At 41.6% G+C, this 27,236-nt stretch overlaps 1 protein-coding gene across 8 annotated transcripts in view; it reads left to right on the plus strand.

Annotated features, from left to right (window-relative positions):
• Unc5d (unc-5 netrin receptor D) overlaps positions 1-27,236 on the plus strand; it is a 524,519-nt gene that overhangs the window by 418,892 nt on the left and 78,391 nt on the right. For 2 of the 8 annotated variants that reach the window (XM_048456515.3, XM_048456517.3), the window contains exons 6-8: positions 831-998; positions 2,607-2,771; positions 20,569-20,601. In XM_048456515.3, the coding sequence (XP_048312472.3) occupies positions 831-998; positions 2,607-2,771; positions 20,569-20,601 (366 nt within the window). The remainder of the gene's footprint in view (positions 1-830; positions 999-2,606; positions 2,772-20,568; positions 20,602-27,236) is intronic. The other 6 variants (XM_048456516.3, XM_085680774.2, XM_048456518.3 and 3 more) reach the window with 3 other exon arrangements.

Consider the following 27,236-nt stretch of genomic DNA (forward strand, 5'->3'; position numbering starts at 1 on the left):
CAAAGACTAGGAAGGGCTAGAGAGGGCTAAACGCAGAGACGTAGAGAGCTGTGTATTGTGTTAAAATCTCTAGTCCAAGAGCTTAGAGGCCCCTGGGTCATTCACCACAGTGCTGTCCTGCTCACTCCTTTGTCAGGTGAGAAAACATCCCTAACACTGTTAATGTGTTTGCTGGTCCATTCAGTCTTGGACTGTTATGAGACAGTCAGTGGTATTTTCAATCTCTCTCTCTCTTTGAAATAATAAAACGGTGGGTTGTTTCTCCTCCATGGTGTTTATATTTTGAAAACATCATAGTGGGCAACTTTACCTCCCCACCCTTGCCAAATTCAGATGGCCACCACACCCATATCTTCGCAGACATTCCGACAGCCAGTTCCTCTCTCCTACCAGATGAAATGCACCGAAAACAAATATCGTTGTTTGCTGATGATCTCAGGCATTGTATTAAAACATTTCCTAGTTATTTAAGTAAAGGCATTTCTTTCCACAATAGAGGAGCCCAGGGAATTGTTTTCAAAGCACTTAAAAGTAATAGAAATTCAAATGCTGATATTTTCTTCTTATGCTCTGGATGGTCAAGTGCCTTAGAGAGTTCCTGTTTTTAATAGTTCTCTGCAAAGCTAACTCTCTAGGTTCCTCTCACAGAAGGGTAGAAGCATGAGGACCATGGTTGCCCCACAGCAGGGCAGCAAGAGGGATGGACTTGGCACCATCTCTTCTTCCCCAGATCCCCAACTCACAGCGCCTGGCTCAGTGGCTAGCACATAGTAGGCAATCAGTACAAACCTCTCTCCTCTTTTTCTCCCCTCCCCACTTTTGTCTCTCAGTGAATGGAGGCTGGTCTTCCTGGACAGAGTGGTCAGCCTGCAATGTACGCTGTGGTAGAGGATGGCAGAAACGTTCCCGGACCTGCACCAACCCCGCTCCTCTCAATGGTGGGGCCTTTTGTGAGGGAATGTCAGTGCAGAAAGTAACGTGCACTGCTCTTTGTCCTGGTGAGATATACACAGATTCCCTTCTCCTTCTAATCTGCCAGTGCTATTAAGTTGCTATGGTGCAAGCAATGTGCCCTGCTTTCCAAAGTCACCCTGGTCCAAGGTCCTGGGCTCTTGCCTCTGTGCAAAGTGCTGATACTGAATTCATTGTAATAGCGAGCACATGGGTAAAACTCCTCTATGCAAGGCTTGTGGTAACAATGTTTGATTGGACTAAACCACCAGCTTCTGCCCTTGATTTTCCCACTTGATGGCATGTATTTGAGTAAAGTAACCAGGGATTGGGTGACCTGCCTTTAAGCACACAAAAAAAAAAAAAAAAAAAAAAAAAAAATCTACCCCTAACTTGACCTTTTATATATTGGCAGAGATTGTTCACTACTCGGGTGTGTATTTGCACCTGGCCTGCATTTGGCTTTCTTTCCAAACAGTAGAAGATCTCACTTACAGAATGTGACTCCTATCAGTTCCTTTGTTGTCTCTTCCTGGCTGTAACCCAGCAAATCCAATGAGAACTGACTGCATGAGGTGGAAGGTGGCTTTCTTTTCGGAAAGCTGGTCCTCCCACAGAGAACGTAACTGCTCCCGAGTTTCACATGCACCACACAGGTTTAATTTGAAGGACCTGGGACCAGAGCCTCGTGCCTTTGAATTTTCAATTTGAGTTTCTCGAGAAGCTGAGGTGGGACTCTGCCCCACAGCGTGTGTGCAGAGTTTAATTTGTCCTTGTATTTCATACACATTTATTGATTGCTTACTATGTGCTAGGTACTGTGCAGGACACTTTCATACCTGCCATACCATCTGTCTCTCCATTGTGACCTTATTGTTCCCAGATGACAGGCATGGAAAAAGGAAACCACGTGCCTTACTTTCTATGCTGACAAGTTTGCCAAACCAAGACTGGGACTCAGACATTTTGGGGCAACATTCAATCCTTAAAAAAAAAAATTCTATATTTTTACAAATTGGTTTAGATTAAAACTTGCAAGATCTTAACCTACATAGGCATGGTGAGAACTATTCCTAGGAGGTAATGGGGCAATTGCCTCAAACATCTGTCCTAGTCTCCTGGGCTGATATTTAATGGAATTAAGCTCATTTCAATGTGCAGCAGCAATCTATGACCCAAGAAATTCTATTTCTGGAGGTTCTGCCATCTTGGGGTTTCACTGACCTGTTTTCCATTTAACACTATCAGTTCATGTGGGTTTAGCTTTTTATTGTTTAGGGGATTTGGGGACTTAAAGTCAGTCTACTCTATTACAACCCTAAACTATGAGCCCAGACTACATCAACAGACATCCCGTGGTACTGCACATAGCTACCTGTCCACCAGGGATGCTCTTGGGTAGGAAAAGCTGGAAAGAATGAATCGTGCCATTATTAGCCAACTCAAAGATACCAGTCACTCAACTGTTTGCCTAAATTTTACCATGGGCCTTATCCTAATATAGCTATAATTAGAAAAGAAACTGGAGAATAAAGATACCCTGATCTCTCTTCTGTTTGGTTTTCTTGGGTTGGTGGTCTTTTTAACGTGTAGGGCAAGTTTCACAATAGTTGCTGATTCCTGCTAATGGTAGCCTCTGATATTTTTCTTTGAAGTGGATGGCAGCTGGGAAGTGTGGAGCGAATGGTCAGTCTGCAGCCCAGAGTGCGAGCATCTCCGTATCCGTGAGTGCACAGCTCCACCCCCAAGAAATGGGGGCAAGTTCTGTGAAGGTCTCAGCCAGGAATCTGAAAACTGCACAGACGGCCTCTGCATTCTAGGTAACACAGTCTATTTGATGTCTTTAGTATTTGTGGGTGATAAACATATGTATATGTTTCCAGAAGAATGTCCCAATCATTAGCTTGGTTGAGTAAAACCCCAGAAAGCCACTCACCAGGAATGAAAATGAATATGTATAAATGACTGAAAATTGCATGGGTACATTTTTGGTACAGGTAAAGTAACGCTGTTGTTTTTTTAATTTTTTGATGTGTTGGAGGTCGAAGCTGGAACCCTGTGTATGCTAGACAAATTCTCTATTACTGGACTACATCATAGGCCACGATGGAGTGATTGCAAATACTACTAAGATAATATTTCCAAAGAAAGAATTTTCAAAATCTGAAACTTTTAGAAGCAACCACTTTTAAGTTTAGTGAAGCCCTTATACTAATTGCTATGAATTTACATCTCTGAATAACTTTACAAAACTTTAAAGTTCTTAAGATATTTTTGGAGTTCAAGATTTCTGTCAAGGAAAACACTTTGCAACTGTACCTGGTCAGTGGTAGAGAGAGGGTGAATAACCCATGATGGCAGAGGTTTTGTCTCACATTGGTCTGATAAAGCAGGGGATGGAATGTCCATTTCTAAATTCTCAGGCCTTTGTTTTATTTCTGATATCACACTGTTACTACCTCAAAGTGTCTCTTGGCCTAAGTGTGGAAGGTCTGGAAGGATCTTGCCCATTTAAAGAGAGGCTGCTTTTAATATGGTGCCCTCTTTGATTCACGTGGTGACTCTGGACAGCTCAGTTAACTTCTTTTACTATAAGTACCAAAATGTATATTCACTTTCAGTTATTAGCAAAAAACCATATGTTGACAGAATGCATCTGACTCTTTGATGGAAGAGATTATATACTCAAAAAATTCCCACTCACATGAACTAAACACTTCAGTTTCTTAAAAGTGATACTGGCACCATTCATGTTCTCTAGAACTAGGTCCTTACTTGAAGATTCCTTGCATGATATCCAGCAAAGAAATACCACATCGTAGTAGGTTGTGATCAATTTGTGTATGCTGCTGTTCATTAGGAAAAATGACAACGTGAAGGAAATACTTCTGTTGGGTCCACTGTGCACTCATGTGACTGGGTATTCTTGAAAGCAAACACATACTAAGTGTTACATTTTCAGAATTAATCTGCATGGTTTGTGCATTGTTTAAAATGACTAACGCATCATAATCAACACATTGATACCTGCATTGCCTTTATTCTAGGATAGAATTATCCAGTACCAGTATATATCAGACCCAATGCAAGGGGTTCTGATCACGGACGATGTAACCAGAAAGTTCATTGTTCTCCGTTAAGAACCAGCCTCTACTTTTGCACACCCTCAATAGTAAGATAGCTAAGGAAATGTGTTTCTGACAATGCTTGAATACCAGCAAACCAGCAAACTTTCCGAATTGTGGCTGCCTTCTTACATTGTGGATATGTTTTCAAAGTGATACAGTTAGGATTATGGATTTCATATGCCTTCTAAAAGATGGTGTCTATAGCTATTTGGCTTCTGAATGAATTTTAGATAACGGGAGTAATAAGCTTTCCTATAAATCATATATTGAACTTGAATATATGGCTTTAGGCTTGGTTGTCTCTGATGTAATCTGAGAGTTACGGAAAACATAGTGCTTAGCTCTTAATGTAAGAAAGAAAGGTTTTCTTGTGTGTGAATATTATTTGTGTTTGTGTCATGATTCCTGCTTGTTTACCAGCTGAGTAAGAGCCCTGTTTCAGGCTAGAAGGAATGACCGGCACGGCTAGGAACTGCTCAGAGTGGATCCCACGTTAAATCTGAGCTGGCACAGTAGTCAATGTTCTTCTGATAAATAGAATCAGGAAGATCATACATGTGATTCCAGCCTCTAGGGTCAAGGGTCAGGAAGTAAGATTGTGACGTTATGTATATGTAGATTACAGAGGGAAACTCAATCCCAAAATACCAAGAATTAGGTAAAATTCAACAAACTAATAAATGAAGTGGAAGGGGAGGTTTGTAGGATAGGAAAGGGAAGGATTGAAGGGAAGGAAATAGAAGTAAAAGAGGAAAAGATAATTTAAGTTTTGAAGGCTGACATGCCCAGATATCTCAATCAGTGTCTCAGTTTCAAGCCCCGTGTTTGACTGACTGCTATAGAGCCAATAAGATGCGATGTCCCAGGTCAAAGGCCAAAGGGCAGGAAGAGCTAGCATTTCAGTTCAGAAACCATCTGAAAGAGAACAATTGTTTATCACTTCTGGTAGGGTCAGCCTTCCTCTCTTTGTTTTGTTTTGTTTTTCTCTGAAGTCTTTAACTGATTGGATGAGGACTATTTATGCTACAACATTTCCTGTGCTTTAATCAGTCTCCAGACTGAACAGTTACATCATCATCGACACTCTTACACAAGTGTCCAGAATAGCACAAACCCAGAGAGCTTCAAATTCATGGCAGCTCAAGTCAAGTGGACACATAAAATTACTCATCATAAGTGTGTACGTACTTACTAATTTTTAAGGGGTAGTCTTTCATCTCCTGGCGAGTTGTTGGCCATCATTCAGACAGTGGCTTTAGGTGATTTATTGATTGAAGAAACCCTTTCCCTGGGCACTGGCCATGTGTAGGTTTAATCACTCAGAGGCGGCTTTCTGATTACCCAATTATCATCTTGCTATAACAAAAATAAAATGACCAGAAAGACACCAAGACACCGAGGCTTGCACTGTTCTCTGCTTTTGAGGAAGGCAACTCCATTAAATCCCCCATGAGCTGAAAATGCAAATGAGCTTTCCTCCAGTCTCTTCATTCCACCAAGGTATGACTGTTTTGAGCCTCTCATGTGCTCACATATGTGTAATTGGAGATCTGAAATAGCAGGACTGTCAGGAACTCAGTGATCAATATTGTTCGTGTAAAAACAAAATGGGGGAGTGAGTGAGCTTAGAGCAGAATGGGCTGCATCTGCAATCTGCTTATCAGTTGGAAAGGGTTGACTATTCAGAACAGCAGGACCTATTCTGTCTTTCTAGACAGAAGGCGAAGCCCATTATTTACAGAATGAGCACCATTTCACTGTCTTTGTGGGAAGCAGTAAGAAGCAGTCCAGTTAGATGATATCATTATTACTACATGCTACTCTTTCATACTGCTTTTGGTGAAATACTGGGCTCTCAGGGTTGCACCAAACAAGGTTGCCTTTGATTAAGATAGCATTTGAAAACATCCTTGCAAAAACAGCACCTCTGTTGAAGGATCTAGGTCATGTGGCAATGTGGGAATTTCCTTCATATTAATTCTTTTTCCTATGTGCCAAACATGACCCCGTGGCACCTTCTTTTGGAAGGCTGACAATGACATTGTTCAGCTCTTGGATGACCTTCAATGATTTGATTTTACTTAGCCTTCAACAATGTATCTGAAACTCCTCTGTTATCCCGCGGGCTCTGTTTCTCCTCCAGATGGAGCTGCCAGCTCTGAATGATCACTTTAATATTTGGGTATGATTGTTGCTTGGTCACTTGTGGCTGAATCACAGAAACTTAAAGTGATGCTCTCATAGATGGCCACACCTAAGTGCTCTCAACAAGAGGACAAATGCCTTAAGACAAGTGAAAATGGTACTGGACAGCTTTTGCCAAGTAGAGGTGAATGCATGGACTTACGTTGCTAACACAAACTGAACATCCAAACCCTTTATGTTTGAAAATTGCCATTTTGGGGAAGAAAGATGATTATGGGCATGATTGGCAAGACAGGAAGACTTGTGTGGCATGCTTTCTGAGCTAAAACAGAACCTTGTATCTGTCTGACTGTCACACTTTCATCTATTCAGCACATCCTCTGTGTGTTGAGAATTACAGTCAGAACTATGTAACCTGTGTGTGCCTCATGGACAGGAACAGAAAGATTAGATGGTGGCTGTTTTGTGTGATCCCATGGGATGGAAGCCACCTTCTCTGTGGCTTTTTCTTCCAGTAGAAAGAGAAGGGAGGGCTTTGGTTTGAGAAGATTAAATGGATCTGCTTCAGAAGAAGGGATTAGCCTCTAAATGTGTGGTGTGACTAAAGCCAAAGAAATGCCACCAGGGACTTAAAGAAAGAAGAAATATCTGAGGCAGTGCTACCTGTAAACTAATCTGTCCCTCTTGTAAAGGCAGGGCACAGGTCACCTCAATATTGACAGCTTAGAAAAAAACAATTGGGTTAAATAGTGGTTTGTTTTCATTTCTGATAGGCACATCGAGAAGAAAAGTTTGAATGGATACTTCGGAAGCCACGTAATGGCATCTGTACAAGAGTAGTTCAAATAAACACTCCCACATCCCAGTTAATAACATAACCACTTTGTTTATTGAGCCGTCCACTTAGCCAACCTGAAGAAACTCCTGAAAGAGTGACGCTTCAATCACAGGAAAATAATAGTTGCTTTGTTAAGAATTTTCTCTGGCCTCATTGTTATCTATTACAGTAATTGCCAGTCCTTCCCCTTATTTCACAGGCACTGAATGAGAGACATTTTATTTTGAAATAGTTCAGAGCATCCGAAGTAACTAGAACTATTTTTAAAACCTCCTATTTTTGTCAGTGGTTTATATGGAACACTTATTTTTTTATATAAAATTATAACAGACACGTGTCGCATAACCAACACCAAACTCATCTATTTCTTTCTGTGGGCAAAGATTGTGGAATAATAGTGGAATTACAGTTGTTCTTAGCTGATCTTAAATTTCAGAATGGGGTACACTGCATAACTGCTTAGTTCAAGCATAAGGCCTACATAACAAAGACATGAAAATGACATTGCTGTGTTAACATCCTAACACAATGTATTCTTAGATGGTCGTCAAGTAGCCTACTGCTAACATATTCTTTCCAAGTGGTTTGAAAATTGGAAGACTCCCATTCCATGTAGAGTACAAAGGGACTAGGCCTCCGTGATGAAATGCTCGCTAGCATACAAGGCATGAGGCTTTAGATTCCATCTCCCATGCTACAAACAACTCAGAATCCAGCAGTGACTCACATTAATAGCACTGTTCCTTTGGAAGAAGGTCATGGTAGCTTGCCTTTCTGCGTAGCAAATGATTGATTAATTGATGGTTGCCTTTGTGTGTGCTGTACAGCAACTGTGGATGGAATGTTGCAGACATGTGGGAGTCATAAGGATGAAGATTTGGGCACACGGGCCGTCATTGGGCAGATTAGTCACAACATCTCCCATACACCCCAGGAAACACAGCCCCATTGTGGGAACCCCACCTAAGAAGACTGGTATTTAGCAAACTTTCAGGAGACAGTGGATAAACTCCAGGCTCAGGTTCCTATTGGGTATAATTAAAAACAAAACAAAACAAACAAACAAAAACAGAACGACAGAAGCATTACAATCCTCCTGCGTCATAATGGAAGTATTCCTTTAAATCCTACAAAGCTGAAACTTTTTTTTAACTTTCACTCGTGTGCTATATCCTGGGTAGAATTGGGCATTTAAAAGGATGGATGGATGGATAGATAGATAGATAGATAGATAGATAGATAGATAGATAGGCAGGCAGGCAGACAGGCAGGCAGACACACACACACACATACATACATACATACATACATACATACATACATACATACACACATACATACACAATATGCAATGAATGATAGATAGACAGACCATAAGCAGTTAATGGTCATAAGACTTCCTCTCTTTGTTATCTACCCACTATATACTTTTTGATTTTTGCCTTTTTCATAAGTAAAAAGATGTTGCTTTGTTTTAGAATTCAATCCCCTTTCTAAATAAGGATTGGCCTTCATCCACTGGGGCATGGTTGATGTGTGCTTTTAAAAGTCTCTCCTCTTATTATCAGCTAGCTCTGAAACAGTTAAAAGGTCTTTTGTCACTAGGGTATTTTCCATTGGTCAACTGCTTTTCTTTATTTCCCCATGGATCTATGCTGCCTGTAACATATCCTGACACATTAGCTCAGCTGAGAATTGCTTTTCCTGGTTTCTCTTTCTCTTCCTCTATCTACTTTCACCTATTCCTATCCACTCCTCCCAAGGATCTTGTGAAGCCTTTTTTCACTCTGCTTAAAAACTGGCCAAGGGATTAGGCAGAACATACAATGTGGTACTTTAGCAAGAATGTATGGAAGTTTCTTTGCCTTGGGCTCATCTCATTAAATTGCTTCCTATCGTGAGAAGAAGGAAAGTAAAACCTTAGATATAAAGAAAATGGACCCTGAAATTAATCTGGGGCAACTGGAAAGTAAGGTGACAGTGTTCATAAACAGGGTTACTTATAAAAAATCAACAAAAACAAGAAAATACAACAGTAGAAAAAAAACTAAAAAAACAAGAACAGGTCTGTGACAACGCATAATGTTGAGATACAATCCTGACAAAGATTTAAAATATTTTTCATAGAACCTAGGAGTTGATTGAATATAAATCCACTGGAAAGAAAAGAGAGAACTTCAGTGGCATCCCCAACAGGTAGTGCCAGCGCAGTGACTCTGAACTTGAGATTGTGAGAAGGAGAAAAGGGCAAGTTTCCTGAAGTGAGGCAGCAACAAGGGGGACTGGCTGAAGGCATCCAAAAACACAGCTAAAGAACCTTCCAAGGTCCTCTGTGATTATGACTCGAAAATGGTCATTCTCTTTCCAAATGACTAGAAATGGGTGTGAATGTAGGATTGAGGTCAATAAAAGAATGGATGGACCCTCCCCACAGCTTAAACATCCATCCTAAGGCTAAGAGCAGAATGAAGAATCTAGGCTGTTTGGCCAGGTTGCTTGAGTTCTAATTATGATTGAATTTCCTGAATAGAGCTCCCCGAGCCAATTTCTTAGTTTTCCTAAGCCTAAATGTGCTAATCTATAAAGAGAAATTATTCTATTATTAGCTGTCTTTTTGAGAAGATGCAACCCCTGGAAGGTACATGCTACCCATATTAAACACTCCATTTATGCTAATTGTAAAACAACTGCACCCTGTGTACATGATTCTTAATAAAAGGAATTTTGTGGCAAGAAAATATATATATATATACATATATATATAAAACATTGCTCATCCTGTTAAAAAGTATCAATAGTGTGTCATTTCAATATTTTCTAATTATCTGTTTAGCATATTTCTAATAAAATGAGGTGTACATATCATTAAAGTGTGTGAGAGAACTTGCATCTGTCCTTTACTTAACTATTTCTGAGTCATAATTTGGGGAATACTGTTGGTTCAGAAAAGCAGTGTTTGGGAGAACCTGTGTAGTTCGTGAGGAGTCTTAAATGTATCCTTCCTCGGAACTTCTGGCAAGCCGCTAAATGAATGCCTCTCAGTTCTCTTGCCTGAACTTGTCCTAAGTATGTGGTCCCTAAGGCCACAACCAGCTCTATCATTTTGTGATGTTGACAGTCACAAAACATACTAAGGGGAAGGTTTGGGAGAGAGAAGAAGGCATGCCACCTGCCTGGCTGACCCATAGGCAAGACTGACAGTCCCCACCACACCACGAGAGAGATGCCCAGGTTTGCACACTCATCGGAAACACCTGCTTTGTAGTGGCTTGAGAGCAAAGACAGAGTATGAAGCAATCCCAAAGTCATCAATATAAACTCCAAACTCTTTCCTTGTGGGAGGAGGGGTCAAATCAAGCAGTGTGCACTGCTGAACTTGAGGTCTCAGTTGTTTCCGTCCCCAGACATTCCAAAGCATCTCTCTTTCTACAACACAATACCTTTAGATTATCAATCATGATGTTTTTATTTGCTTGTTTGTGTATTTGTTTTTCTTTGCTTCTTTGTTTGTTTCATGGCTTTCAGTAGATGCTGATAACCATGGTCCTTTTCTATTAGGGAGATTTCCAGAATCTAGACTTGTCATATAAAGGATCGGGGTCTATTAATTGCAAATTCTAAATTTACAGTGCAATTAGTTCAAGATTCAATTGCACAAAACCCTGGGTTAAGAAATATTCATCTGGACTAAAGAAAGATTTAATAACTGAGTTCATAGACTTGTTGGGCTATAAAAGAAATGGCAAGAACCCAATCATGGATGTGATTTAAAACTGAGCAGTCTACTCTGGTACAAAATTCAGTGGCCTCCAGGGTGTGCTAAAAAAGGGAATTAATCAACATAGAGGACACCTTGTGTCTTGGTTCCACCTTTCCTCCTGAATTACATATTAAATACATGTGTGACTTTAAGAGAACTGAGACCAGTGAGACATGAACTGAAGATATCAGTATTAAGAGTAGTTTCCTTCACCCTGGCCTCTCACTTCTCCTAGAAAGATGACATCATCACACCAAAAAGGAAATGCCCACAGTCTCAAATGTCCTGTGCATAACGATGTTACTGTTAGATGGAATGAAAAATTATCAGCAACACTTAGAAAAATACAAAAGATAGTTAATATGCCTGAGATAGGAGTCAAGATTCCATGGTATCAGTTCAGATATTTTGTTAACCATCTGTGACCATGGGCAAAAATCGTAATCTTATACCCTAAAAAACAACCATGAAAGCTCTGAGAATTGAAATAATTATAATTTTAGATCTTTGATATTGATTTCACATTTGTGGGTGTGTATACAAACGCATATGTAATGTGGAACTGAGTAAGATATCATTGAATTTTCAGGATTCAGGCAGGGCTTTCATGTTCTTTTGAGAACTTTATCTAATTCTATCACGTAAACCATTGTGTGATGGTTAACCATTTGAGAGGCAGTTGCGCAGGGCACAGGACAACTTTTAACTACTAAATAAATTGCCCTGTCCCAGTGAAATAGGATACCAGATTCACTTGGTGCCGAATTGTGTAATTCAGTTTTCTTCGCACTCCCCCATACACCCATCATTAGAAAGCTACCATGTCTTCAGAATGCATAAAATGTGGGAAATGTGCGGACTCCCCCTTTCTTCTGTTTGTGATGTAACTGAGATGAAAGACTTATCATTAAGTCAGTCTGCAAATGTTTACAGAGTACATGCTCTATTCAGTTCCTGTCCTTGGTGATGAACTAGGAGGAATGGCAGTTTGATCTATAGCAGTAAGCAAATTTATGGCTAACAGGAGGACTGGAATAGCTTCAAGAACAAGATGGACTGATCTTGCTGGAACAGGCCTGTAATTCCATCCCTAGGGAAATAGAGGCCAATGGAGTAGCTTCAAGAACAAGATGGACTGATCTTGCTGGAACAGGCCTGTAATCCCATCCCTAGGGAAATAGAGGCCAAATGGATAGCTCAGAAAATCACAAAAGCTGAGCGGTGGTGGCACATGCCTTTAATCCCAGCACTCAGGAGGCAGAGGCAGGCAGATCTCTGTGAGTTTGAGGCCAGTCTGGTCTACAAGAGCTAGTTCCAGGACAGAGAAACCCTGTCTCAAAAAACAAAGCAAAGCAAAAATCAAAAGAGAAGGGAGTGAGGGAGGAAAGGAGGATGCTTGGAACACAGATCTTCAGATTTTAGTTTCTCTTAAAGAAGGTCTTTGTGAGCCAGGTTCTATGACACACACATAGCTAGTGCCAGTTATTGTCTACGTAGTTGATCAGTCATTACAGCCTTTACAACTATCCGCTTCACTCCAGACTTCCCCTGGCCAACAACTAAAGAATATTCTTTAAAACAGTAGGCCACTACCATAAGCCTACATTTAGGTCAAAGGTCCCAGATAGGATATTTTTCTATCCAACATTACTGAGATGAAGTTGACAATTACAAGTTGTTTACAGTTACATTATACAGCCTGACTGTTCCATACATGACAATGTGTGAAATAACATCACTAATTACTTAGCACATTTAGCGCCTCTCATAAGATCTGCCCTCTGAGCAAATTTCAAGTGCACAGAATAATACTGACCATAGTCATGCAGCTGGACATTTATTTCCAAAACTTCCTGATCGAGCTGCAATGAAACTTTGCATTTGTCAAGTATCCCTTCTAGCCCTTGCATCACCACTATGGCCAGCAACAATGCTTTACTCTCAGGTTCTGAGTTTGGCACTTTTAGATTCCACATGGAAACGAGGCCATGCAGTATTTGTCTTCCTGTGTCTGGCCTATTTCACTTAGCATAGTGTCCCCAAGTCTCTGCGTGCATTATGAATGACAGAAACTCTTCTCCAAAGTTTGAACATTATTTTATATGATATACTACATGTATGTATATAAATATCATATTCCATCAGCTGTCCACCATATTTTCTGTATCCCTTAAATAGTGGGTATTTAATTGTTTCTGTATCTTTGTTATTGCAAGAAACTCTGAAGTGAACCTGGGAATATAGTTAGTTGTCTTTTCAATGTGCTAATTTTGCTATGATGTTGAAAAATACTTAAAGTATGTAGATATTACATCTGTCTTAAATGAGCACTTTCTCTGGACATCTTGTCCCATTTTTGGTGATTTAACTGATCTTTTGCAGTACTGAGGGTAGAATACAGGGTATTTTGCATGTTAGCACAGTCTTCCCTCACTGAGCTCTGGATCAGCCTGTGTGTCCTTTTGAATGTGTGTAGACATTTGCTGTAGACAAATGCAAGGGTAGCAAGGCAAAGCATCACTGGCCCAGACAGGAGAGTTCAGCCTGCATCTTCCTTGAGGACAGAGGTGGAAACCTGCATGTTGCCACTGTTTGTGGAGATTCTGGAAAGGCTTTGCAGCAGCCCCAGAACATAAGTGCCAGCACAGAAAACAAACCAAAGCACAGACTCACTGGGAATGTAGAGAGCATTGTGGAAGTTCATCTGTTTCCTCACGAATGAGGTCATGGCCCACCCGGCTTTCTGTTCCTGAATTTGGTCAGTGAGCACAGTGATCATGAGGCCCGTCTCTTGCTGCAAGTGACAATGTTTCATCCTTTCTTATTGTTTTTATTGCACTATACATTTTTCTCTGCTCCCCTCCCTTCCTGCCCTCTCCCCTTCTACCAGCCAAATAGTATTTGGTTGTGTGTATATACCATAAAATAGTTACCGCAAGCTGTGTGGAGTAGGGAGCTGTGTAGATGATCTACATACACCGTGTTATAGTCAGAGAGGGAGAAAGGGGTCCGATATTAAAGTTGCCATCACCAGCAGAAATGTGCTGTTTCAAAATAGCTAAAAGGGAGTATTTTGAATCTTCTACTATCAAAGAAATGATGAATGTATCCTGTAATGGACATCCTGACTACCCTGCACAAGGCATGGACACATTAAAACTACATTATAACCACATAAATAAGTAAAGTTATATGTCAGTAAAAATTAAAACTTAGGTTGACAGTAAGTCTAGAAATTTGAATGATTTAGCTCAAATTGAAACATAGAAACACTACCTGTAAGAATAGTCATTAAAGATACTTATTCGCCTTAGATAAGGTATTTTGAAAAAAGGAAGGGAGGAAACTGCTCCTTGTAAATGAACACTAAACAAGAGCCATAGCAGAAGGCAATGCTGGAGCCATTGTCATCAGATGTGACATTCATGAGCTGTCTGCGGCGGTGCCCTCCAACCCCACCTAATTAGCCTGATGGGATCGGGCCCAAATCTTCGGTGGAAGATGTCAGCAGTACTGTTTTCCACTTGCTGATGTGTTCAAGTGGTCAACCACATAGGGTTTTTTTGCCACTTGTTCCCAGAATTCAGCCAGATTTCTCAGGGAAGTCAGTCATTGTCCAGGGGACATCAGTTAGAAGATGCTAGGTGGTTTTGTTCTCTCTGTTTATGTATTTACTGGACATGTACAGATGGTATTTCAAAGGGACAGTAGGATCTCATGATGCAATATGGGCTGGGAAGCTGGCAGAAGTCGCAAAGAGAGCAGAAAGCTTTGTCCCAGCTTGTGATAGGGTAAACATGTGACCTTCCCTGGGTCCCCTCTGACTTATCAGGAAAGCATGAGAGATGCATACATGCACACACATGCACAGATACACACACATACGTAAGTAAGAAGAGCTCTGCCTTCCCCTCTTCTATTCTGTGCACTGCTCAGGTTTAGAGTGCATACAAATACTGACTGGCAGCTGTATTTCTGTGTGTGTGAACACTCAGGAGGTCAGAATCCTGACCCATCAAGTCATTATCAGCCTGACACTCAGGCACCCTGGAGTGGTCAATGTGAAGCAGGCCTCCTGTTTGTCTGATTATTTTTTTCAGCACTAACACAGGGCATCAGGAAGGCCCTAGGACCTCTTGCAGGCTTCGGTAGCATTCTGTCTGGTATAAAACTGGCTGGTAATTATTTCTAGCTATGGGGGAAAAGGTAATGAATGAATAAGTGAAACTCACTGATAATTAAAACTTTAGCCTGTTTTCCCCATCTGCAAATAATAAAGCAACTTTTAATTAGCCTGAGTGGCTATTTTGTATTTGTGTGTATGTGGTATGATATATATCATGTGTGTGTGTGTGTGTGTGTGTGTGTGTGTGTGTGTGTGTGAGTGTGTGTAAGACTAATATTAAGTGAGTGTCATCCTGGATCATTCCCCATTTTAATTTATTGAGGCAGGGTCTCTCACTTGAACCTGAAGTTCATCCATTTGGCTAAGCTGTCTATTCAGCTGGCTCCAGGAATCCCCTCCCACATTCTGGGATTGCAGATGGGCCTTCACGCCCATCCAGTATACATGTGGAGCTGGGGTGCAAACCTCAGTCCTCGCTTGGGGATGATTTCACCACTGAGTCATTTTCCCTGCTCTCCCCATATTATTCGTGCTGTGGGTCTACAGCTGCAAAGCTCCATAGACCCAGTAGACTCATCACCTGAAGGAATTACAGGAGCTTAAAATGTATGAAATCAAAACCTATAAAATAATTAGTTTCGTGAGAGAGGGGAGTGACATGTGCTAATGAAGGAATCACCAGAGTCCTCACGGACTGTGTCTCTGAGGCAGGAGGCTTTTCTGGGAGACTGGAGTGGGAAAGGGTGTCCCAAAGAGAAGCGATGCCATGAACCGAAGCTTAAAATGGGTCTGGGAGTTCATAGATGTATCCGACAGTTGCATGAGTTTCGTTGAAGATCTCTAGGAATGAACTCATATTCGGTGTAGTGCAGAATGAAAGCACAGCAATTGGCTAAGGTCTGAGCAGCAGAGGAGTCGGGTTAAATGTTGGGTACTGAGGCTAGAACTATTGTAACAGATAAGGAAACGACCAAAGTATGGAGTGAAGAAAAAATAAAAAACACAACAGATTATTCCACATTTGTGTCACCCTAACAACATAAGTCTGAAAAATGGGTAAAGTAAATTACAATAAAAGAGTTAGTATGCGTATTTTGGGGACAGAAAAGATTTCAAAAAGTGAAATCTACAATGAAGGAAATGAAATCAGTCTTTGGAAATGAGAGAAAAGACGGTTAAATGTTGACTCTGGTGGTATCCTTGGTTTTCAATCTGGGAAAGAGATATGCCTTGCATATTGTTTACCTTAGTGGCCCTGGGGTCTCAGAAGCCATGCAGACACTGGGGGAAAATCATATTTATTTACTGTTTGAAAACAAGGGGCACAGGTGTCAAAGAATCACAGTCATGGCCTCCAAAGAATTGTGGAGTTAGAGATGTCCTCAGGCCTGCTCTCTGAACTCCCCAGTGTGTGAGTAGCATGAGCCTGGCCACATTTGGTTCCAGTAGGGCTAAGTGCCAGTGGGTGGCTTTATAAATCTTTCAAGAACGATGGAGCCCACGGAAATGCTTTGGGAACCTAGATGGAAGGACAGAAACAAGGGCTAAAGTAAGGTAGAAGAGAATCATCATCTTCCTTTTCTCCCCCTTCCTTCCTTCCTGCCCCTTCACCCTTCCATTCCCCACCCTTCCTTCTCCTTCCCCACCATCTCCCATCCCTCCTTCTCCTCTCCCTTCCATCTCCCATCCCATCCTCTCTCCCTTCGTCCAAGTCCTTCTCTTCCCTCCCTAGCCTCCCTTTCTCTCCTGCAGATACACACTTTTACATACACATGTCCTGGGGGCAGGGAATCACAAAACCTTATTTGCATCACAGTAAATAGTAATAACAACAAAGGCAGAAAGCAACACAATAAGCTATAATTTTCCTACGTGAAAATGATATAATTGGTAATTTCCTATGTTTTCATGCTGCCACATATGTAAGCATACATATTTTTATCTAATGGCATATACATAAAAATCAGAGAAAAACCTAAACCTGCAAACCTGGCTTACCATTAGCAGCGTTTATTCTCTGCGGTGAATGTTTTTCCTCCCTTCGGTGCCTGTCTAGGCTGCTGAGGGAGTTAACAGCAAACATGATTTTCCAAGATACAACACCTTAAGACTCTGTTAAAAATTCCTTTGATTTATTCACTTGTAAATAAGGTAGAGTTACAATTGCTTATCACCTATTTCCTTCCATCCTTTGGCCCTCCCAGGGCTTAAGGCAGACTTTCAGAAGTGGCTGTGATTTCCCAGAACTACTGACTGCTTAGCTGCCACTGGCTAAAAATTGCACTAATTCAGTGCCTGTCAAATAGAAAACCCGCTTTCCTAGGCCTGTCTGGATCTTCCCCCACCCCCGAACCCCCACCCCCGCTCACTGCCCCTTAGGGAAACAGAGACTAACTGGAGTTGACCACACACAGCCCCTGATTTCTTGCCAGGAAGTAGTAGTAATGACAAAAAACACAAACCCCAATTAATCAGTACCTCTTGGAGCGGGGCCCAGGCCTGGTGTTTATTCTAAAAGCTCCCAGGTGATTCCTACGTGCAGCCAACATTAAGAACCTTGGCCCTAATGGATTAATTTACTAGGGGGCCATTTGAATGCAGTCCTTTGGAGAGGGGGAAATTAAAGTGGAGAGGCGTTGGTTGACCAAGGCCAAGTTGTTTCATGGCCTTGAGCTTTGTGAGAGAATGATTATGCAAACAGAATAAAACAGTGTGATGTGGGCCAAGCCTGCAAAGTCAGAGAGGTCGCTAGAGGGCTTTCTCTAGCAAGTGCAGAGGGCCTACATCAAATTCAGTGTTTAACTGCGGAAAATGCTGTTCTGTGGCCGCTTCCTTTCCAGGTATTCTTAGTTCACAAAACACAGCAGAACCCAATTTGGATGCTAATGCCAGGGGACTAATGCCTTGGAGCTCCAGAGCTTTCCAGCTTTTTCTAAAAGGTGGCTGTTGAACCAGAAGACATGCTGGCCAGGAGACTTCTGGTGCATTTTAGACTGCAGCAGAAAACCATTGTGAATGGCTTTTCTTTCCATATCGTCGGTTGCCCCCCTGAAAACTAACAATGGTGGATGGAGGCAAAGGGTCCCTAGAGGGTTTCTGGTTCCCACTCTTCTTCGGCACAAGAGACTAAACTGCGACTTAGTTTGGTCTCACTTCGGCGAGACATTAGGGCGAGACATTAGCTTAAATGTCATTCAAGTACCCCGCCCCAAATCCGTGCAGTTCCTGACCTGGCATTGTGATCTGTTTCCCAGCAGGAACACAGATCAGCATCATGAGTTTCTGGGCTCGCAACCATCTTCATTCATTAAAATTACTTCATTGACCACCATTTACTGCAATTATTATGCCAACCCTGTCTCTACCCTGTGCTTCATGGTCCTGTGTCTATCCTGCTTAATCCTGAATATCAAACTCTAAGGGTGTTACTTTGCCCGGTTCACTGTAAGAACCTTCAAGGCACACCAACAGGATGTGGAACCCCTAAAGATCAAGTCCAGTTGAGACCCCAAGTCTGTGTTATTTGTACAGTGCCACATTGCCAAATACCTTGGCTCCAGAACTGGATCAGGGGGAAACTCAGGGTCCCTGCCTTCTGGGCCGGTGTGACAGTGCCTCTGTCTCCAGACCTTAATCCGTGGCTTCTAGGCCACATTTCCTCTTTTTTCAGAGCTGTTCCCAGTAGAATCCGACCACCCCATTTTTCTCACAGCTTGCCTATCAATATTTTTTTTCTGAAGGCTCCATCTTGCATCTCACCTGTTCCTAATGGCATTTCATTTTGTTCCCTGGTTTAATTCCCAGTCCCCATGGTTCAGAAGAGAAAATACGGTTGCGCTCAGCCAGAGTTCTAAACAGATGTTCCCCCATCTCCTCTCGTGGGTGTGACGATGCATCACTTTCAGGCATCTTAACCCTAGCCGGCCAGCCTCTTGGCGCCGGTGCCGAAAGCTTCCAGAGCCTCGCAGTAAGCAAACCAGAAGCTCCACTGAACCCACCAAAGCCGCTGCCTCCTAACTGTTGAGAGTAGTAGCATCTGGGCATCTCAGCTGCCACCTGCTCTCGGGGAACTGTGTCGAGTCTGTGTGAGGGGCATGCAAGTGTTCTCAGAAACGTGAATGAAAAATCCTACGTGAGCATGTCAATATTAATACTATATTGTGGTCCCAAAAAGCGTTCGTTTTGAAGACCGTACCTGCTGCTGTCTCGTTCTCCCCTACCGTTAAATGATCCATATACAGGAGTATGGTTTGCATCCAACTTGTAAAATCTTCTTCCATCACAAGTCAGACTGCAAAACACACAAAAGCCGTATTCCAAGCACCCTATATTTATGTACTATAAGAACTTTCTGTCAAGATCAATATGAAATTCAGAAGTGGGTTTAGTTGGCAGAAATTCCTAGGCAAACTGACCATAGCAGCCTATCTGCCTGGGAGGAGTTATTATGCCGTCAGTAAGATACTATTTATGAAGTTCTAAAATATATAGCATGCTGGGTTTGATTCTGTTAAAACCATAATCCACAATGAAAGCCTCACTCTATGTGGCCATCTTCAGGCTCATAGAGAACAAGTCTGTAGAAGGTAACCTCTCAGGGCCCCAGCTCTGTGACTCGGTGAATGGCCAGTGACCTTGACCTGTGTAATCTGGAAGCTTAGAAGAGGACTGTGAGAGGCACAGACACCCCCGTGAATTCAGGAGGCTCTGCAAAATGTTAAATCCTGGCATCTTTGCCCTGGCGTTTGGATAGTGCTCAATCTGCATTCTACAGTGGTGTTTAGCCTGAGGTAGAACCAAGAACAGGAAGAAAGAGGGAGGCCCTGGGCAAAACAAAGTAAGCCACAGACTCCAATATCAGTGTGAGATTCAGAATTAGATGCTGGTGGAGAACAGGACCGGATGGTGCTTGATGGACAGAGAGCCTTGGGAAGAACTGTCACAAATGCCTCAGCTGACTCTGACCTCTGAGGTCCAGATGACCTTTTCCTTTCACTGCTACCTCCCACCAGCTTGCTGCACATACAAGAATATCTTCTTCACCGAGAAAGACAACACACATTTAAACAGATTGGAGGCGGGGGGTGGTTGGGGGACACAAAAACCCAAACCCAAAATGCTCACAACACCACATCCATAGCCCGGTGAATGGCTCAACAGGCAGTCTGGAAGTTTGCATCCAGACCATGATTACTGCAAACCAATGCAGGCTCTCTTTACATATTTATTCCCTGGCTCATTTTTCTGTCTTCATGTATACTGAAATGGCATCTCTTGCCTGAGCAGGCTGCTCCCTGGGCATTAAAAGGAGCAGGCAGCAAGCTCCCTGCACTTATCAGGCAGATAAGAATCGAGCAGAAGCAACAGAGAAAAAAGTATGCTAGCAAACTGGAGAGAAAATGTATTCTTAAATAAAATAATCATCATATGGAAACATTTCTAAAAGAGGCAAAAAAATCTTAGAATGCAAAAGAAAAAATGTGGGCCCCATAATCCATATTGCCTGCAAATTGGAGAAAATGTATCATTTATAGAAGGCCATACAAAGTAATACAGGGAATATATCTGCTCCATGTAAATTTATTAAATGCAACTTTCTTTTTCTCTTTCTTTCTTTTAGATAAAAAACCTCTTCATGAAATAAAACCCCAAAGTAAGTTATTTTTTCCTCTTGTGAATATAATTTATTCTCATATTTGCTGCCTTGCTGTTGTATTTGTTCAGGAGCCAAACAGAAGTAAAGTCCTCTAACAGATCCAGGGCTTTCGGGGCCTCTCCTCATTGAGTTTGGAGTCACATATCAGAGGTTTAAATCAAAAAGAAATATGCACACCCTTCCCCTCCCTCAAAGCAAAAGTAAATCTCTCTTCTTGATTCTCTCTGCCTCTAAGTCCATTTCTCTGCAGATGTCATCTAGGATTCTTATTTCTGGAGAGATTTATAGCATTAAAATTAATAAATATTTGTCAGTACACGCATGCATGAGAACAGCTTTGTGGGCAAACGCCTGGCTCCTAGCCCTTCCAGGAAAAAGCAGGGACGGAAGGGTTCTGGAGAATGCCAGCCCAGAGTCTCACCTGCTGTGGCATCCATGGTAACTAGGTAGGTTAGAGCCAGCACTCCACAGTGAAATAGGTCCAAACTGAGTGTTGGTGTTGGCTTCAGTACCCTAGCTACAGGCTTGCTTTCTGAAGATGCCTTTGCATTGTTTCTGTTTTGCATCCAGGGGATTTAGAGAATGGAGCATGGCTTAAATGGTCAGAAGCCTGGCATTTGACTCCATGGCTCTCAGCTGATGCAATTATGGTAACCTAGAGGCCTTTGAAAAATTGGGAGTTGGGGAGCAAGGATTAGAATCCAGAAATCTTTAGTTTTCAGGGCTACCCATGCGATTCCATTATGCACTCAGATTGCAAACCATAGCAGTAGAATTTGTGAATGGGAGACCGAACAGATCAGAATCTTGGAGTATGATGGGAATTTAATAAACATATTCTACTTTTGAAGAAACAAGTGAATTAGAATCTATAATGGGGGATACTCCGCGGACTGGTATGTAATTGTGTCTAAGTAACTGCATGGACCTAGAGATAGGCAAAGCATACTAAGGAATCTCAGGCTATGAGACAAGAATCACACAGCTGACATCGTTAGCAGAAGTAAACAGCTGCCCAGCTGCTTCGAAATGTAAAACTTGGGAAACCTGTCTCTGTCCAGTTTCTCTCATTTAATGCAAGATGAATGCCTCCTTCTGATAATTTAAATTCACAACAGTAGAATTCAAAGCTCTTAGGAGAATTAACAGCTTATATTAGCTAACTTCTTTGATGAAAATCAAGACCTTAGAGAACAGACAGAAATAGGTACCCAGGGGTGGGCATCAGAAGACATGACAGGACAATCCAGGCATTTTGTCCCTCTTCTACTCTGTTGCTGTGGGCATCCTGTAGCACATAGAGGCCACTAACTTAAAATCTGAGAATGCTGCAAGACAAAACCTTCCTTAGTGTCTTTATCTGCTGCTTTTATGTGTAAAGGAACCATTGGTGCCCAAGTGGTGTACTTTTGTTCCGTGCACACTTACTTTGGAAGACTGAGTTAGGAAGAACTCAGTACTTGTGTGCATGTATGTGTGTTAACATGAGCACATGCTGAGGGAAGGAAGCTTGGCCTTTAATATTCAGCCCATACTTGTGTTCTGACTCTCAGGGAGGTAGCTAGGATGGCTTGACTCTCTGATTTCTCTTAGTCTCATGTGCATACCATCCTGCAGTTTGAGTATAGAGAGCATGACAAGATCATGGATGTCCATATGGTAACCAACATGAGGGTTATTTATAAATGCATGTGTGTGTATGTTTTAAAAAATTAATTTCATGCTTAGTCTGTGAGTCCTGTGCCTTTCTAATTTGGTTACATCTGTACTTTCAGGCATAAACCCCACAGAAGCTATTCCTTGTCTGTAGGGACTCCTGAATTCATTTGTGCTTGGGGTTCTCGCTCCTAAGCACCATGCTTAATTGCTGGATATGGTAACAGAATCGCTTAAACTGTTTTAATTTGTGACTTCCCTAAAAATAAAACCATACCAGAATCAATGTGATTGCAAAAAGCTCCCAGAGGAATCCAGTTAGGGCTTTGTGAGCTGCATGGTTGGAAGTGCATTACACAAATCCAGGTTAGTCGTTCAGTGGAAGTGGGGGCTGGGTTTAAGACTACATGAATCATCACTGATGCAAAATCAAAGTCAATTATGAAGATAATTGAGAAACAACCTGTTCCTATATATAGCGGTACACATCATCTTCCACACGCCCTGGTGGGTAGACTCCATCATTCAGAGGCAGTTTTCTACACCGTTCTCCAGAACAGACAGGCAAAGGAGCTAGCTTTGCGTTGCAGGGAAGTACAAAAAGAAAGTGAAGTCTTAAGATATGTGTTGGCAAATCATAATGACAAACTGGGGAAAATATGCGCACTGCATAGCTCATGAAAGCACTTATTGTAAATGAGATAATTTAATCAATTACGTTTCCTAATGTACTAAACCGAATGTTTCATTTTCTGCTTCTGCACATCTTAAATTATCTTCAGGTGCTTTATGAGATTTAATCATAGTTAATAGAAACTTCATTACCATCAAATGTGCTTTCAATAAATGTTGTGTAACAATGTCAGGAGGTACAGTGAAATATAGTAGGTTCTGAATGGCAAGCATGAACCCCCAGAGTCAAACTGAAAAATGGTTGCATTCTGAGAGCGAGACTCCTTGGAGGCTTGGAGAATGGGGTTTTCGGAGTGGCTGTAAACTCTTGAGGGGTTGATGGCTCAGCAGTTTCAACAAAAAAGGGCACTGACAAGATTCAGCCTTACCCCAGAAAATGGTGCTGCGCTCTAATCTCTTTCCAGTGCCCTTCTACACAGTTGTTCTGTCTTTATAGGAATGAGTGCCTACAAGACTGGAGACAGCTCGGAGGTTAAGAGCACTGACTACTCTCTTCCAGAGGACCCAGGTCCAGTTCCCAGCATCCACATGGTGGCTCATAGCCACTTGTAACTCCCATTTCTGGGCATCTAAGGCCATCTTGTGGCCTCTGCAGGCAGGCACTGCATTCGTATGGGGCATAGACATATAGGCAAGGAAATACTCCTACATGTAAAATAAAAATAAATGAATCTTGAGAAAAAGTGGAAAACAGAAAAAAGAGAGAAAGAGGGAGAAAGAGAGAAGGAAAGGAAGGAAAGATGGAAGGAAGGAAGGAAGGAAGGAAGAAAGGAAGGAAGGAAGAAAGAAAGAAAGAAAGAAAGAAAGAAAGAAAGAAAGAAAGAGAAAGAAAGAAACTAGTTCCAACTTCACAATTCAATTTGTTCTTCCCTGCCTCCACCTCTAGCCCAGCCCTCCTGTTATCTTCTCCATTTTAGTAAACAGTTGCCCACCAAGTCAATGGTCTTGGTCAAAACCTTAGTCTCTGTCTTCCTCGCCACCTATTTCCTTCTCTATATCCAACAAACCATCTCTGACTGCCTTTTCTGTGCTCACGCCAATCTCTGCTTCATTGACTCCATCATTTCCATCTGTTTGCTCAACAGTTCCTTTTGAATCCTTACTATGTGCTAAGATATGCTCTGTTGAGTGGAGAATCTGCCCTAAGCCCAACACATTGTGGGCTTCATCTGGATGTCAGAAAACAAACCAAGTACGGGGCAATGATGTGACATGTTATGCAGAGAAATTAAGTAGGATGAGGACCTGGGGCAGGCTTTGTGGGAGGATTGCATTTCTGAAAAAAGTATTCAAAGAAAGACTAATAAAGTTGTATTTCAGAAAACACTGAATAATCAAGGCAGCACAGATCTGGAGTCCCTGGGGGTGAGTGCTCAGGTTAGTGGACCACTAGAAGGTTAAGACTCTGAGGTGAGAACTTGCTTCCAGGCTCTTGGGGAGATATACAAAGGCAAGGTTATACACAGCCAAGTTATAGAAAGGGTAGCATTAGTTAAGGTCACAGAAGTGAGGTGACAGGGGAAACTCCATTGCATCTTAGGCCGTCATAAAGATGGTGACCTTGACTCTAAAGGAAGCAGAAAGTCATGGAGGGCTTTCATTCAGAGAGATATGGCCTAATATTTTCAAAGAAACACTGTGATTGCAGTGTCCAGGGTAAACCCATAGGGAACCAGAGCAGAAGCAAGGGCGTCTATTATAATGATCCAGTATAAAAAAAATAATCTGTTATTATGGTTAAACTGTTAGAATAATCTAGGCTCAAGATGATTGTGGCTTTGACTGGATGGACAATGGTAACATCTGAAAAAGAAAGTCCTATTTTGAACCCTATTTTGATGATAGATTGATATGAAAAAAAGAAAGATGTTGTGGGTGATTCCAAATTGGGGCAATGCATAGGAAGGATGGAGTTGGCATTACTAATACTGGGAAAACTTGAATAATTTTGAAAGGAGAGCCCAGAGTTCAGTTTGCATTCCTATTAGGTGCTAAATGGAGATTGGAATAGGAGGACGAATACAATAGCCCATAGGGCAGAGAAATGCGTATTTGAGACTCATCAGTGCCAGTATGATATTTAAAGCCAGCAGGTAGGTTGAGGTCAAGGCTTTAAGAATGTGCATAAAGAAGAGCTGAGGGTCAGGCTAGGGAAGACAGCAATACTTAGATGTAAAGGAAGTCAGAGTCACTGCAGAGAAGAAAAAGCATGACCACATTAGGAAGAGAAGATCCAAAGGAAAAGAAAATGATCCCACAGTCCCAGGCAGTATAAATACATAAACTCATGCATATACTGATAACAAGAAATGAGAAGTAAAACTGTCTGAGAGACAAAGGGAACAAGCGGGAACGAGGAAGAGAGAAGTGGAGTCTGAGGGAAGTATGTCCAAAATATACTATATCCCTTCAAGAAAATGTCCTTATAAAGCCCCAAATAATGACTATAAAAAAGTCATGGTCCTGGGTGACAAAGTCAAGCTGTCTTCCTAACTCTTAGTGTGCTTAATTGGTATTCCCTTAATTTTCAGCCTAAGCATCACTTCTGCAAGATATGTAATGTCTGGGTTAGGTACTCTATCATCCAGAATTTAACTATTCTTCTCTTTCTACTGCATTTTCATTACCTTGATGCTGTTTCATATCCCATAGCATGTCTTATACTTGAAATATAGTTGATGTTTCATTCTTGATATTGTTATTGTTTGTGTCTAACCCACCCAAGGGTTTCTTTTTAAATTAAGTTTTTTTTTTTTTGCTTTAACATATTTTTTGATTTGTTTATCTACCTGTACTCTATTTTGAACACATCTATCTTAGTGAGTTCTGTCTATATGCTCATGGGTAGGGGGGAACCCACTGGGTCATGGGCAACCTAGCAGTAGCCACGTCCTCAAAGGAGAATGGCTATCACTCCCGCAGCTGCCACCAAATGCAGTAGCTTTTCCACGGAGTGTGGGGCCTCAGGGACTCCTCCCCAATCCATGTTGGAATTTTGATTTTTGATCCTAGGCAGATCTTACAGAGGTAACCACAGCTACTGTGAGATGGAATATGCAAAATCCATTTCATATCTAGAAGTCAGAATTTCACAGCTCTCCTCTTTGTCGGCCAGCTCTTAATGGTTTTTTCTAGCCTTTCTTCTGCCATATTCCCAAGCCTTGGAAAGGGGGCGGGTTAATGTCTGTTGTTGAATGGCTTGGCACTTTGAATTGTTATGAGTTTTATTATTAAGGACAACACACTACAAAAAGAAAAAAATTCCTAATTGTATTTGATAGCAACACAAACCTATAACATGATTGTTTAGCAAAATAACAATAATAGGTTCCCTCCTAGGGCTGAGAGCTTTCCCAGTCATGAGCCTTTGACCAGGTTTACAGTAATAGACCCAGAATCCCTCCTATGGTATAGACCCTTGTCTGATTGGAAAGCAATTTGTTACCTCATGACCATCCTGCCACTGTTGCGCCACTGGACCTATCTTGCCTGGTTGGCAAGGGTCTAGTGCCGTGTAAGACCATTGATATTTTTTTCCCCACAACAGCTTATAGAGAACCTTCTGGATCTATATAGGTGAACTCTCAGAGATCAAGTTTTTTAGTCAGTTGAGGCTAATTTCCTTATATCCTGCATCCAAAGAAAATGGTGTCTTAAGCAATAGTGTTTTGCTACCTAGTTATAGTGGACACCTAAGAGCAATAGCAATGGTTTGGATTATTTCGGGTGCCCATGAGGTCTTCTTGACCAGTAACAAGTAGGGAGGTATTCTGTCAATGACACTGAGATTTTCATGTAGAAAATCCATGTCTTTTGGGAGAAGCACACTCAAGCAGGGGACTTTTATGCAAACATACACACACACACACACACACACACACACACACACACACTCACACACATACATCTCCATAGTATTTTAACTATCTTACACACTAGTGTATTTATATGCAGCTTCTTCAAATATCCTTAGTTTTGGTGAATCTACTCCTTAATTTTTATTTTTTAAATCTTGAGACCTAGTGTCATTATGTTAGCCCAAGCCCTCCTAGAGCTCGGGAAAATTGCCAGGATTACAACCGAGTGCCATTATGCCTGGCCAGGACAGCGTCTCATTCATCATCTTAGTTGTTGCATTTACATTTTTACCATGATCAAACATATTTATTGAGTTATTGTTCTGAGTCTTCCTGTTAATTCTTTATTGAGTAAAGTTTTGTTAAAGTACAAAATCAAGAATTTGGCTTCTTGGTAGCCAAAGTTATTCATTCATGAAGTAGGTA

Source organism: Myodes glareolus, chromosome 23, assembly GCF_982192425.1.
Source record: "Myodes glareolus chromosome 23, mMyoGla1.1, whole genome shotgun sequence".
Lineage (NCBI taxonomy): Eukaryota > Metazoa > Chordata > Mammalia > Rodentia > Cricetidae > Myodes > Myodes glareolus.